The 13,174-nt window shown below is 33.9% G+C and overlaps 1 protein-coding gene across 1 annotated transcript; it reads right to left on the bottom strand.

The window, feature by feature from the left end:
• Nucleotides 1-952: 952 nt before the first annotated feature.
• On the bottom strand, nt 953-12,971 carry LOC134282575 (DNA repair protein RAD51 homolog 1). The gene is made up of 9 exons (XM_062764978.1): nt 12,845-12,971; nt 10,420-10,557; nt 9,414-9,531; nt 7,789-7,880; nt 7,374-7,468; nt 7,022-7,135; nt 6,625-6,754; nt 5,100-5,221; nt 953-3,025 (listed from the first exon to the last, which is right to left on the bottom strand). Exons 1-9 carry the CDS (start codon nt 12,926-12,928, stop codon nt 2,902-2,904), a joined length of 1,017 nt encoding a protein of 338 aa, XP_062620962.1. The 5' UTR covers nt 12,929-12,971; the 3' UTR covers nt 953-2,901.
• Nucleotides 12,972-13,174: the final 203 nt, after the last annotated feature.

The following is a 13,174-nucleotide window of genomic DNA, read 5'->3' as shown; positions in this document are numbered from 1 at the left end:
GACACAGTTTGATGATTCTTAGCTAGTTAGGGCTGAAGATATTTAAATGTAACTATAAAATACTATAAGTAGGTCATGGTGACCTACTTTTTGATGGAAATTTCCTGAGGACACAAGATGCATTAATTGACAAAGATTGATGATTCTAAGCCAATAAGTACTTGAGATATCCAAAAGTGGGTCACAGTGACCTACTTATTGGTCAACATTCTCTGAAAACCCAAGGTGCATCAACTGACAAAGTCTGACAATTCTTAGCCAATAAGTACCCTAGAATACTTAAATATAGCCATAAATGTCACAAGTAGGTCACCGTGACCTTTTTTCGATGATCATTCTCCAAGAACCCAAGATGCTTCACATAACAAAGTTTGATGATTCTTAACCAGTAAGTACCCGAGATACCTAAATATAGCCATAAAATGTCAAAAGTAGGTCACTGTGACCTACTTTTTGGTCGACCTTCTCCGAAAACCCAAGATGTATCTACTGACAAAGTTTGATGATTCTAAGCCAATCAGTACCTGAGATATTCAAAAGTAGGTCACTGTGACCTACTTTTTGGTCGACATGCTCCGAAAACCTAAGATGCATCTACTGACAAAGTTTGATGATTCTAAGCCAATAAGTACCTGAGATACATAAATCTAGCCATAAAATGTCAAAAATAGGTCACCGTGACCTACTTTTTGATTGTCGATCTCCGAAAACCTAAGATGCATCAACTGACAAAGTTTGATGATTCTAAGCCAATAAGTACCCGAGATACTTAAATCTAGCCATAAAATGTCAAAAGTAGGTCACTGTGACCTACTTTTTGGTCGACATTTTCTGAAGACCAAAGATGCATCGACTGACAAAATTTGATGATCATAGGTCTTATAGTATTCAAAATATGCCTTTTAAACAATTTGAAAACAAAAGCCTGCAAAGTTCAAAAAGTAGGTCACAGTGACCTACTTTTTAATAAATATGTCTTAAGGCCCCAAGATGCATCAACTAACAAAATTTGGTGATTCTAAACCTCTCGGTGTCTGAAATAATGGGATTAAATGTTTTACAAAAGATTACCCATAAAATTCAAAAAGTAGGTCACGATGACCTACATTTAAGTTAATGTTGTTTGTGGACCCAATATGCACCAACTGACAAAGTTTAATAATCATAGGCCTTAAAGTGTCCAAAATATGCCTCAAAATCAATTTGAAAACAAAAGCCCGTAAAATTTAAAAAGTAGGTCACCGTGACCTACTTTTGTATTAACACGATGTGAAGTCCTAAGATGCATCAACTTACAAGATTTGATGATCCTAGTCTTTATAGTAAGCAAAATATCAACGTTTTTATTACGTGTAAATTTTTGTCAACTTTGAAGTGACCTTGAGACCACACCCTTTGCCCCAGGGTGATGCCTTGAACAATTTTTAATCTTCAACATATCCTGACCCTTGTATGTAAGTTTGGTGAAAATCTGCCTGGTGGTTCTGGAGGAGAAGATTCTTTAGCAACCAGTACTTTTGGTTTCATTTTCCTGATTATCTCCCCTTGTTTTAGGGTCCCACCCCTAGTTTTAGTATAAATGGTAGCCCTTGGGCCAAGGATACCCTGTGACAAATTTGACAATGATTGGCCAAGGGGTTCTTGCGTTATGGCCCATATTCTAAAAAGTTAACGCACACCGCACGATGCACACCGCACAAATGGCCATAGCATTAGCTCTTTGAGCCTTTGGCTCAGAAGAGCTAACAAAACTTGACCTAGATATTCATTTGATTAATCTGTATACCAAATTTCATTTCAGTATGTGCAACCTCTGCATAGAAAATGAACAGAAACTGCAAATAATTGGAATTTTTCTAAGTCCAAAGGGCCATAACTCTGTCAAAAATGGTGCAATCATACCCAAAACTACTTGACCAATATATTCATCTGAAAAATCTTTATACTAAATTTCATTTCAGTATGTGCAACCTCTGCAAAGAAAATGAACGGAAACTGCAAATAAAAGGAATTTTTCTAAGTCCAAGGGGCAAAACTCTGTAAAAAATAGCGCGATCGTACCCAAAACAGAACTTGACCTAGATATTCATCTGAAAAATCTGTATACTAAATTTCATTTCAGTATGTGCAACCTCTGCAAAGAAAATGAACGGAAACTGCAAATAATAGGAATTTTTCTAAGTCCAAGGGGCATAATTCTGTAAAAAATGGCATGATCGTACCCAAAACAATACTTTAGCTAGATATTCATCTGATAAATCTGTATACCAAATTTCATTTCAGTATACGCAATGGTTGTGAAGAAAATGAACAGAAACTAAGTGGACCGACTGACAGCAGCAAAGCAATATGCCCTCTCTTCTTCGAAGGGGGCAAAATTATTTTTGAACCTTACTCCCTTGTCAAAAGGGCTCAAATATTTAAAGGAAAACACAAATTGTTTAGCAAATTTGTAAGCAGGTATAAAATAAGGAAAATAAAATTGGGGAGAACCCTTTATACAGTAATAATGCTTGCTCATAGTATTGTTGTATAACATTCCATTTCTAAAACTCAAGAGCATTTGCATATGGCACATACCTGCTAATATGAACATCTAGATCTTGTTTAAATTGTTCAATACATTAAAGCAAACAAAAGACCATATTTAGCACATATACATGTAATTTATAAGAAAAAATAACAAAAACATACAGTGCAAGCATTTGAATGCATTACATGTGCACTGAGATCCTAGGTAATAAAGCATTATTTCTCACTGTTCTTAGTACACTTCTCTCCTGAAGTTACACATTTTCTAGGATCTGGAGAAATCTGGGGCTGGGTGTCCCCGCAGTGTCTGAACACTTCTGATTGGACCTGTAATCAGTCCTTTATCACCTGTCAGTTATTTATAACACTTCAGTCCTTGGCATCCCCGATTCCATCAGCGTTGATAGCAAACATGGCTTCGGCCTCAGGTAAACACGGAGAGTCATAAATTTTACAGATCCTTGTCTCTCCTCTCCCTTTTCTAAGATATAACCTAAAAATAGCATAATAAAAACAGCATAATATGCCAGTCAAATAATTTCAATTATTTTAAACAGTTTTGAGTGCTAGAAAATCATGTCAATGACTTGATTCAAAGATCTTCATGCTTTTTCCATTCCTTAAAGTATTTGCTGTTTATACATCTCCTGTGGTGTAGGCATTAATCATAACAAATATTATATCATAAATTTCTATACAGGTTGTGTTAGACCTTGTCAAATGCCCATCGTATTTAACAAAATCTACTAAATAAGTCTTGACAACTTAATCTTTCCAAATTTATTTTGAAAATAAATTTTAAGGCTGGCCATCAAATGACATATGCTATAAAATGACCAGCAGTTCTATTGTCTAAAACTTAGGCTAGCCAACAAGAAATATTAATATTTTGATTCAACAGGCTGACCCATTTGCCCAATTCCCAAGAGATATAGATAACACCTGCTTCATCAGAGACGCTCTACCATTTAGCTCCTCACACTATAAAACTCATTAATTTCTCTCTAATTTGACTGCAACTTTCTGTTATCAAATTTTTCTTGACCAGTGCTTGATAATTATACCCATGAGAGAGATAGAATTTCTCTTATAACAAACATTACATTTGTTATAGATTGCTGTAAAGTATATGCTGAAATTTTCTTTTTTTAATTAATATTTTTTAAATAAGGATACTGCAATACTCTTACATTTTTCTGGGATGTGTATATGAATAGTAAACAGACACAGTTTTTTTTTTCTTTTAAATTTCACTTAAAATATGTCGTGACACACCTTCTACCTTAGATGCATAAACTGGCCAAGTTTGATGATTCCAAGTCTAATAGTTTTCTAGTTATGAGCCGGAAAGGATTTTTCCATATTGGGCTATAACTTCTCAAGTAAAGGTCAGAGCAACCTACTATTAATGTGCGACACACCTTCTAGCCAAGTCCCAAGATGTACAACTCTAGGCCTAATAGTATTAAAGTTATGAGCCAGAAACGAAAAAGCTAACAGATGGACGGACATGAAGCCTATAACATAATACGTCCCGTCTTAAGACGGGCATATAACAAAATACTGTAAACCAACTATTATTCGTGTCATCTTTTATTTGCAATTCTTCAGTTTTAAATCAGTCTGGGATGATTAATTTTCATGAATAACAAAACATTTGCTACAAAAACAGAGCAAAATAAATGGTTCATGGCGATTAATATTCGTGATTCAAAATAGGTCATGAAACTCACGAATATTTCTCGCACAAGAATAAGAGTTGGTTTACAGTGATGAAATTAGATGCAAGTTCATGCAGGTTCACTTTATGCATAAAATGACCCTGTCCTTATATAAATTAAATGGCTATGACCCACTGTCTCATTTCATATCTCAAAATAAAATAGACTTGTTCTCATTTCCTAAAACAAAATTTCTACTTGAGAATCCAGCTATTGGAAAACAGGCTTTGTGAAAATGCGTGGTTCTTGAATTTTGCGGAAAACAAGTGTATTTATCAATCTTCAGCAAAGAATTAAAACATGAGGATTGCCCTTGATCCAAAAATGAAACGTTTTATGCTCTTTTAAAATCCTGCATCTAAGCAAATTTGACTGTTCATCTCTTACTACATCATCCATGCAAATTTGATAGGCCTAATAGTTTCTTAACAATAGACGTGCACCCAAAACTAAAACCTGGTCCATTATCTAGGAAATGTAGGTTCAGATCCAGCAAGTCCATTAGTGTGAATCCCTAGATGTATCATTAGTGTGCATTCATGCAAGTTAAGTCAACATAGGTCTTATAGTTACTTGGAAATGAGGACTGCACCAAAAACTTTAACCTGTATCAAAAACTTTTATCTGGTCATTTCTTTGCTGAAATTGCAGCATCTGAAGCACACTTGAAGTATCTTCCAAGCCTCTTTGATTAATGTAGGGCAGATAAGTACTTCAAAGGAAAACTGCACCTAAAACTTTAACCTTGGAAGCAGATGTCAAGGTTATAACATTCATCATTGAATTGAGCTATTAACAACACTGAAAGCTCTTTTTTTATACAAGTTATTATAATAAAGTAAATACCTAGTAGTTGAAGCATGTGCTATGATGTTTCCCCCAATAGGCTTTTTAGGATCAGCAGTAAACATGGCAGCTCCATCAACCTGTGCTACAACCTGATTGGTTATCACCACAGCAACTCCGAACTGAAAGTGTAAGCATGTTTTTTTGAATCTTGCATAGTCTTTTAATTTTAAGCTACATTTTAAAATGCATTAGAAAAAAATATTTGGCCTAACATTTTTTTTGTAATAAACAAATAATTGCATGTTGTTATGTGTGATAAATGGGAAGTCAAAAAAGACTTAAGTCGTAATATCTTCTCTCTTATTCTTTTATACATGTACGTATATTTAGTCCAAACAATTCTATTCTCCTTTCCTCAAGAATACTATTTAATAATCCATTGTATTACTGAGAGCATCAAAGATTTTTATTCACCTACTGATGAAACTAGAAAGGACTAGTTTCCTTCTTTTCCGTCTGTCTTTCCCATTAGGGATTTCTATATTTTTTTTAATGCTTGGATATTGCGCTGATTTTGGGTGTGTCTGTGTGTTTAACTTGATGAGTTATAGACTAATTTTGCATTCTGTTCCGCTTCCAATGATTTTCGATGGAATTATAGTCTTTTTAATGTTCTAAGGTATGGAAATCTGGTTCCACTTAAATACTACATAAGCTGTCATTCCATAAAATAATCAATGAAGTGAAAAGAATGCAAAGAGTGGGGTGAGGGGGATGCAGAATGGGACAGAATGACAAATGAACAGATGGAAAAACTGACAGAAAAGAAGGAAACTTAAATCATCAACAGAGGTAGCAGTAGAACTGTAGCTCTCTAATTGAGAAAATTCAGACAGAAAAAGCAAAAAGCTACAGATCAATGCATTGTAAAAACCTTTGATTTATGCTGCCGATTTTTTGTCACTCACTTCAGGTATTATTTCTTGTAGTTTACGCTTTTTTACACTTTTTAAATGATATCTGATAATTAATCATAAATTTTACTCTAATTATTGATACTTTATTTAACTTTCAATGGTCCAAAACAGTCCTCTGTGGATTTGTAATGTCTGTTTAAAAGATTCCCATTTTTACGTTCACTTCCACAAAATACCCTTCTTGAACCGTTGAAAGGTAAATTAACATTTAGGAATAGGAATTAAATGTATGGTTAATTATCGAATATCATTTAAAAAGCTGGGAAAACATCAAATATAAGAAATGAGCCTGAAGTGAGCAACAAAAAAATCAGTGGCGTAAATCAAGGTTTTAACAATGCATGGGTCTGTAGCTCTCCGCTTTTTCTGTCAGAATTTTCTCAAGCAGAGAGCTACAGTTCTGCAGCTACAACAGAGGGAACTAAAAAGAATTACTTTATCTCTCTTATCCTTCCACAATTAACAATTTTTGTAGGCAGAATACTCTCATGCAATCAAATAAAAGTTTTAATTATCATTAAAACAATTCTGACTTATTGACAAGTAAAAACTGAAAAACATTAAAAATAAAGTTTTTTTTAACAGTATGTTTAGATCAATTTTACCTCATCTGCTAGTCTAAGAAGCATCCTAAGGAAGCGGGCCAAGTGCATCTGTCTGGCTGACAACTCCCCTCTCCCTGAGTAATCTGTTCTGTATAGAGCTGTAGCACTGTCCACTATCAACAAGGCATACCTAGAGACGAACAGGCAAAATAGAACAAAAAACCTTCAAATATATATCGATAACAAACCCTTCAAATATATGTAAGTAACAATGTTATTGATATACATTTGAAGGGTTTGTTATTGATATACATTTAAAGGGTTTGTTATTGATATACATTTGAAGGATTTCCTAGAGATTCATTCAAAGTACTGGTTTACAATAGAAACTCTTTAAAATTAAAACTGTGACTCGTTACAGAAATCTAATTGACATTTTAATTAGAATATTCCCTACCTTGACTCTGCCATCATGGCAGCAGCTTGTATTAACAGTTGTGATTGGTGATCACTGTTGTAAGCTCTGGCATAAGCCACATTGTCTAGTACATCACTGCCCGACAGACCATACCTTCAAGTCCAAAATTACTTCATGTTTAAACAAATCTTTATAAGTTAATTGAATTAAACCTTAATATAATATAAGCAAGGAACATAAACTTCTATAAGCAAACATTACTTTATCAGTTATTACACTGTACTTCTTTTCCATTTTGTCAATAAATAAAATGTGATACAATATTTTACTGAAACAATTACAACGAAAAAATAACTTCAGAACAACGATCAAAATGAATTCAAGTAAAAACCTTTCTGCTACAGCAAGCAAACGCTCTGGACGAAATGTTCCTTCTGTATCAACATACATAGCCTTTCCTTCTCCCCCTCCCATGTCTATAGGAAGCTAAAATTGAACTTCTTCAGGTTTTAATAATGTATTGAATTTCAAACAAATAAACTTCATTAAAATAAATATGTAATTTTGACAAATTATGTAATATATTTCCCCAAAAACATTTAGTGAATACATACATAACAAAAACACACAGAATATTCAATATTCTTTCAAAATGAATTTTCTATTTTCATTTTTTCTACTTTAACATGATTTTTCAAACACAAAAATTTGAAAAGTAAAAATGGATTTTGAAAAAAATTTTAAAAGTTCTTTTAAGATAGGTTAATTAAACATCCTAACTAGTGCTAAAGCACATTGACACAAACCTGACAAGTTACAGCAAGTGTGTGACAAAGCTGTGTCTTCCCTGTTCTGAATTCACCAAAGATTTCTGTTATGGACCCTGTCTCTATACCTCCTACAAAAATAACATGCATTGAGAGTTTATGTAGACATTGAGCTTTTAAAAGAGGGAATCTACCTGGATTTCTAACTTGGTTGGCAGACTCAACAAAAAAGGAGGGCCTTTGCATGAAAGTTTTTCTGCTAAATAACCAGCAAAAAACCTATTCTAAGAAAGAAATTGCTTTGACATGAACTTTTTAACAATTTATTCCCAAGTTTTGGGAGAAAAAATTTGACTGACATTGAAGTTTAGTAATATTCAATGTTTAACAGTATTTATGCAGATATTTTCAAAATGTTTCCTTAAAGGAAACAAGAGATGTTTGTAAAACACTTATGCCCCCCTCCCCCACAAATTGGAATTTTTCTAAGTCCAAAAGGGCATAACTCTGTCAAAAATGGTGTGATCATACCCAAAACATAGCTTGACCAAGATATTCATCTGACTAATCGGCATACTAAATTCCATTTCAATATGTGCAACCTCTCCAAAGAAAATGAATGGAAACTGCCAAAATATGGAATTTTTCTAAGTCCAAGGGGCATAACTCTGTCAATTATGGTGCGATCGTACCCAAAACAGAACTTGATCTAGATATTCATCTGACTAATCTGTATACCAAATTCCATTTCAATGTGTGCAACCTCTCCAAAGAAAATGAACGGAAACTGCAAAAATATGGAATTTTTCTAAGTCCAAGGGGCATAACTCTGTCAATTATGGTGCGATCGTACCCAAAACAGAACTTGACCTAGATATTCATGTGATAAACCTGTATACCAAATTTTATTTCAATATGTGCAACCTCTCCAAAGAAAATGAACGGAAACTGCAAATAACTGGAATTTTTCGAAGTCCAAGGGGCATAACTCTGTCAATTATGGTGCGATCATACCCAAAACAGAACTTGACCTAGATATTCATGTGATATACCTGTATACCAAATTTCATTTCAGTATGAGCAATGGTTATGAAGAAAATGAACGGAAACTAAATGGACGGACAGACCGACAGACCGACCGACAGACAGCAGCAAAGCAATATGCCCTCCCTTCTTCGAAGGGGGGCATAAAAAGTTTACTTGTCTGAGTGGACAAGTGTTTTTGAAGATTAACTTCCTAAACTCAAAATCAACTGGACACAGAAAATTGGAGATATATTAATGTTGAGCCATCATGATGTTCCCATCATGCACAAAACAAACATTTTACAAAATGTTTTCAATATTAACATTATATTGGCCTACATTTTAAGTCAAGGAGTACATAACTATGAATACCGGTGTGAAAATATTTTGTTGTGAGAACTACATGCATGACCATACATAAACATTTTAACTTCTGATTTGAAACAAAACCAATGACCAGAAAAGAAATAAATGGAGATGGCAGAGATATTACTGTGTATAAATAATACTTTGATTTACCTCTTTTTAGTTATTTGCAAACTTTGTTGAAAAGGATACAGGACCTGACATACATTTGCTTTTCTGTCATTTTCAACATGTAAATATGGCCATGCTTTAGTTATCCTCAATTAACAAACCTTGAAGAAGTTTGTCAAGTTCCTTTGACCCTGTTGTAACTTGAATGATTTCTGATCGCTTTTGGTGGAACTCTGTAGCTGTGGTGAAACCCATCGGTACAAGTTTAGCAGCTTCTGCCTGAAAAAAAAGAGGATAGACTAAAATGTGAGTTTCATTAAACTAAAATGTAATCAATAAAACTACAATGCAATAGTTCTAAATTGTTCCGAAGCAAGTCTGGTAGTGTGCATCCCTAGCTGCATCATCCATGCAACTTTGGTCTACGTTACAATTTACTATTTTGGATAAACATGTTCCAAAATTATAAACTGTTTATTCATTGCAAAAATGTAGATCAGATATAGCATCTGAAGCCAGTTTGGAAGTATGCATTCCTAGGTGTATCATTATGGAAGCATCATCAATGCAAGGTTGGTCACAACTCATAATAAGGCTTACAGTTTCTTGAGGATGAAAAAAATTTAACCTGGTTACTCATTTAAAAAAATATAGGTCAGATTCAGATCCAAAGTCATTGAGGAAGACTTAAAGTGCATACCTAGATCTTATCTGCATTACCTTTTCAAGAGTAGTAGCCATACAATTTCACAGATACACTGAATTAAAACCTGTATTTAAAGCTTAAACCTCTTCCAAAACCTTAAACCTGCTCCAAAAACATTTAACCTGGCCTGGGGGCCATAAAACTTAGACGAGCTCACTTTTGAGATCTCAGTCTCACTTCTCCCCTATTAACTGCTTTGGAAAAAGTGAGACAGATATCAAAAGTGAGCTCATCTAAGTTTTATGACCCCCAGATGTGGTCTCTCATTATTTTCACATTCTTAAAATAAGATATCAAAAGTTGCTTGAGCAGAAATTCTGCAAAGGTGTCTAGAGCAGTTCCAAATAAGTTTTCTATGTACAATTTATTCACCTCATAACCTGGAGCAAGTTCTTTTTCTGTATACCCTACAACAAAAGTGTTAATTTAAAAAAAAAACCCAACTTATCATGTTCTCTTACCAAAATTTTATCAGCTTTTGCTTCACTTATGCCTTTGATTGCAAGTAAACTTTTCTTTGGTGCATATGCAACTGCTTCCACAGTGAAGTATCCAGCCTCCTCCATTTTCTTCACATCAGCAGCACTAATACCATTTGCCTGCAGTTTGAGAATTCAATGTTATTTTAGACAAGTTTCCTCCAAACTTTAATCCATGTTTAAACATTTAAACAAGATTAAATCAGTAAGTTTTTTTTTCTTTCAAAATGTTTTCCAAAGTGAAATACCGATGCTTTTCTATGGAATGAATGGCATAGCAAAGATTTAAGTTTTTCAAAAGTATCACTATGTTAAATTCCAAGTCATAAGGTAAAACAAGAGGCCCATGGGCCACATCGCTTCCCAGTAACTTTGTTTCACCTTTTCTTGTAATACCTATTGTAGCCTCGCCATACCCCCCCCTCCCCATGTCACAATTTTGACAATTTAAAATTTAAACTACCCCAGGATGCTTCCACATAAGTTTCAGCTTTTATGACCCAGTGGTTTTTGCAGAAGAAGATTTTTAAAGTGTGTTCCTATTTATTTCTATGTAAAACTTTGGACCTAGCCCTTCATTTTAACAATTTAAATTTCCCTTCACCCAAGGATGCTTTGTACATAAGTTTCAGCTTTTCTGGTCCAGTGGTTCTTGAGAAGAAGATTTTTAAAGTTTTTTCCTATATACAGCTTACTCCACTTATATTGAACTAGCTTATTTTGAAATTCCGCTTATTTTGAAATGGAAATAAATCCCCAGTTTTTGCCTGTCATATCCTTTGCATTAAAATAACGGTTATATTGAAATCGGATATATTGAAATTTCGCTTATATTGGTCCCCACAGGTGATAATGAGTTGTTTTCATAAGGTTATATTAAAATATGAAAGATTACGGTTGGTGGCAATAATTATGCATGATTGACAAGGTGATATACAAAGGTGTGAATAATTAAGTTTTCACCTTATGTGTTTTTATACTGCATGTTCTTACAAATAAGAGATTCTTTAAAAAATTCTTTGCGTCCATGTATATATGATACGGACATATCGAGGCTAAACAGCTAAACGTAATATTATAATAGTGCCCCCCCCCCCCCCCCACAGGTCTAGAAAAAAAACATAACTTTGAAATTAAATGCGTGCTGTTAATGGCTATTGATATGCCTAAATTCGAAATAACTAAGGGATTACCCCGAGTACACTTACGATGAAATACAAAGCGTTAATTTTTTTTTTTTCTCCAAGCAAATTTCAATAATAATGAAGTTGAAGATTGTCTTTTCGATGTAACAGAAATAAAAAAAAAATTTAAACATTCAAAAAATTCTATGTTATGTTCACTGTTAAAATAAACAGAGAAAAAGTTAATTTGTTTGGGTTTGTTCTTCTTTATTTTAGATCGGGATTGAACTGGTAAAAATGGCGGCTTCACGATTTCGCTTATATTGAACTACGGATAAATTGAAATAATTTGCATGGTCCCCTGAATTTCAATATATATTCAATATATAGGCTGTATTTCTATGTAAAACTCTGATTCCCTATTGTGGCCGCGCCCACCCCCAGGGGGTCATGATTTGTACAATTTAGAATCTACACTACCCCAGGATACTTCCACATAAGTTTCAGCTTTTCTGGCCCAGTGGTTCTTGAGAAGACGATTTTTTAATGACCCCATCCTATTTTTGTCTTTTCTTGATTATCTCCCCCTTGTGAGAAGACCTGGCCCTTCATTTTAAGAATTTAAATTTCCCTTCACCCAAGGATGCTTTGTACCAAGTTTGGTTAAAATCGTTTTCTTGTGAAGAAGTAAAATGTGCAAAGTTGTGTGTTGTGATCGCTCAGTTGAGCCTCAGTGACAATAATTACACCAAAGATTTCGGCACAAAGAATATACATTTAAAATATGAAAGATTTAGAACCAATAGCATCAGTTAAATATTATGGACAAGGTTAAAGTTTTCATTAGTTAGCCACTTCCAAGGTCATGAGAGTAAAAAAATTGATTATTTTATGATACCTAAAGAAAGGCCTTGTTGCAAGGAATATACCTGTGAGATAAAAAAAAAAAAAAAGAAGTCCCTGGCTCCACAGTTCCAAAGCTTCAGGCAAAGTTAATTTTTTTTTAAAGTATTTCAATTCTAATGTCAAGACTAAGGTCAAAATGTTGACAACTACAAAAAAGCCTTGTCACAAAAAAAATAAACAGAGAAAATAAAAGCCATAGCAGCAACTGTCCAGATTTTAAGAAGTAGGTTAAAGTGTTTGCAGAGAGACAGACCCAACACTATATGGCTATGCCCAAAAATGTCATGGGGCATTATTAAGTAAACTGTTAAGTTTTATATAAATATCAGGAATAAGATTCAATTCTAGGCAGTGCTGCAACAAATTTATTGACCAACCTCCAAGCGATTCAATGGCATAGGGCCAAAGGTTTCATCCTCCACTTCAACAGCTTCCTGTTGTTGTCTTGCCTGCATTGCCATCTCGGATCAATATTATGAACAACAAACTATAAGTAGAGTTAAAATACAGAAAAAATGTCAAATAAGTATGCAGTTCTAAAGTATTACCAGTAATATGAATCTCAAAATTATGTATTTTTATTACAAATTTTATAGGTTTAAGAAATAAAGTCTGTGTTATCTTGAATGTTGCATGATAACCTCCAAGGTCGAGAAGTGTTGTTTGCAATATAAAGCTGGGCCCAAGTTTTGCTTGCCTATACAGGT

This window comes from Saccostrea cucullata, unplaced genomic scaffold, assembly GCF_032062105.1.
Source record: "Saccostrea cucullata isolate Sc308-1 unplaced genomic scaffold, CSIRO_AGI_Scuc_v1 ctg297, whole genome shotgun sequence".
Lineage (NCBI taxonomy): Eukaryota > Metazoa > Mollusca > Bivalvia > Ostreida > Ostreidae > Saccostrea > Saccostrea cuccullata.
Note: the sequence above shows the minus strand (reverse complement) of the source record. Positions and strands in the feature narration are given on the sequence as shown.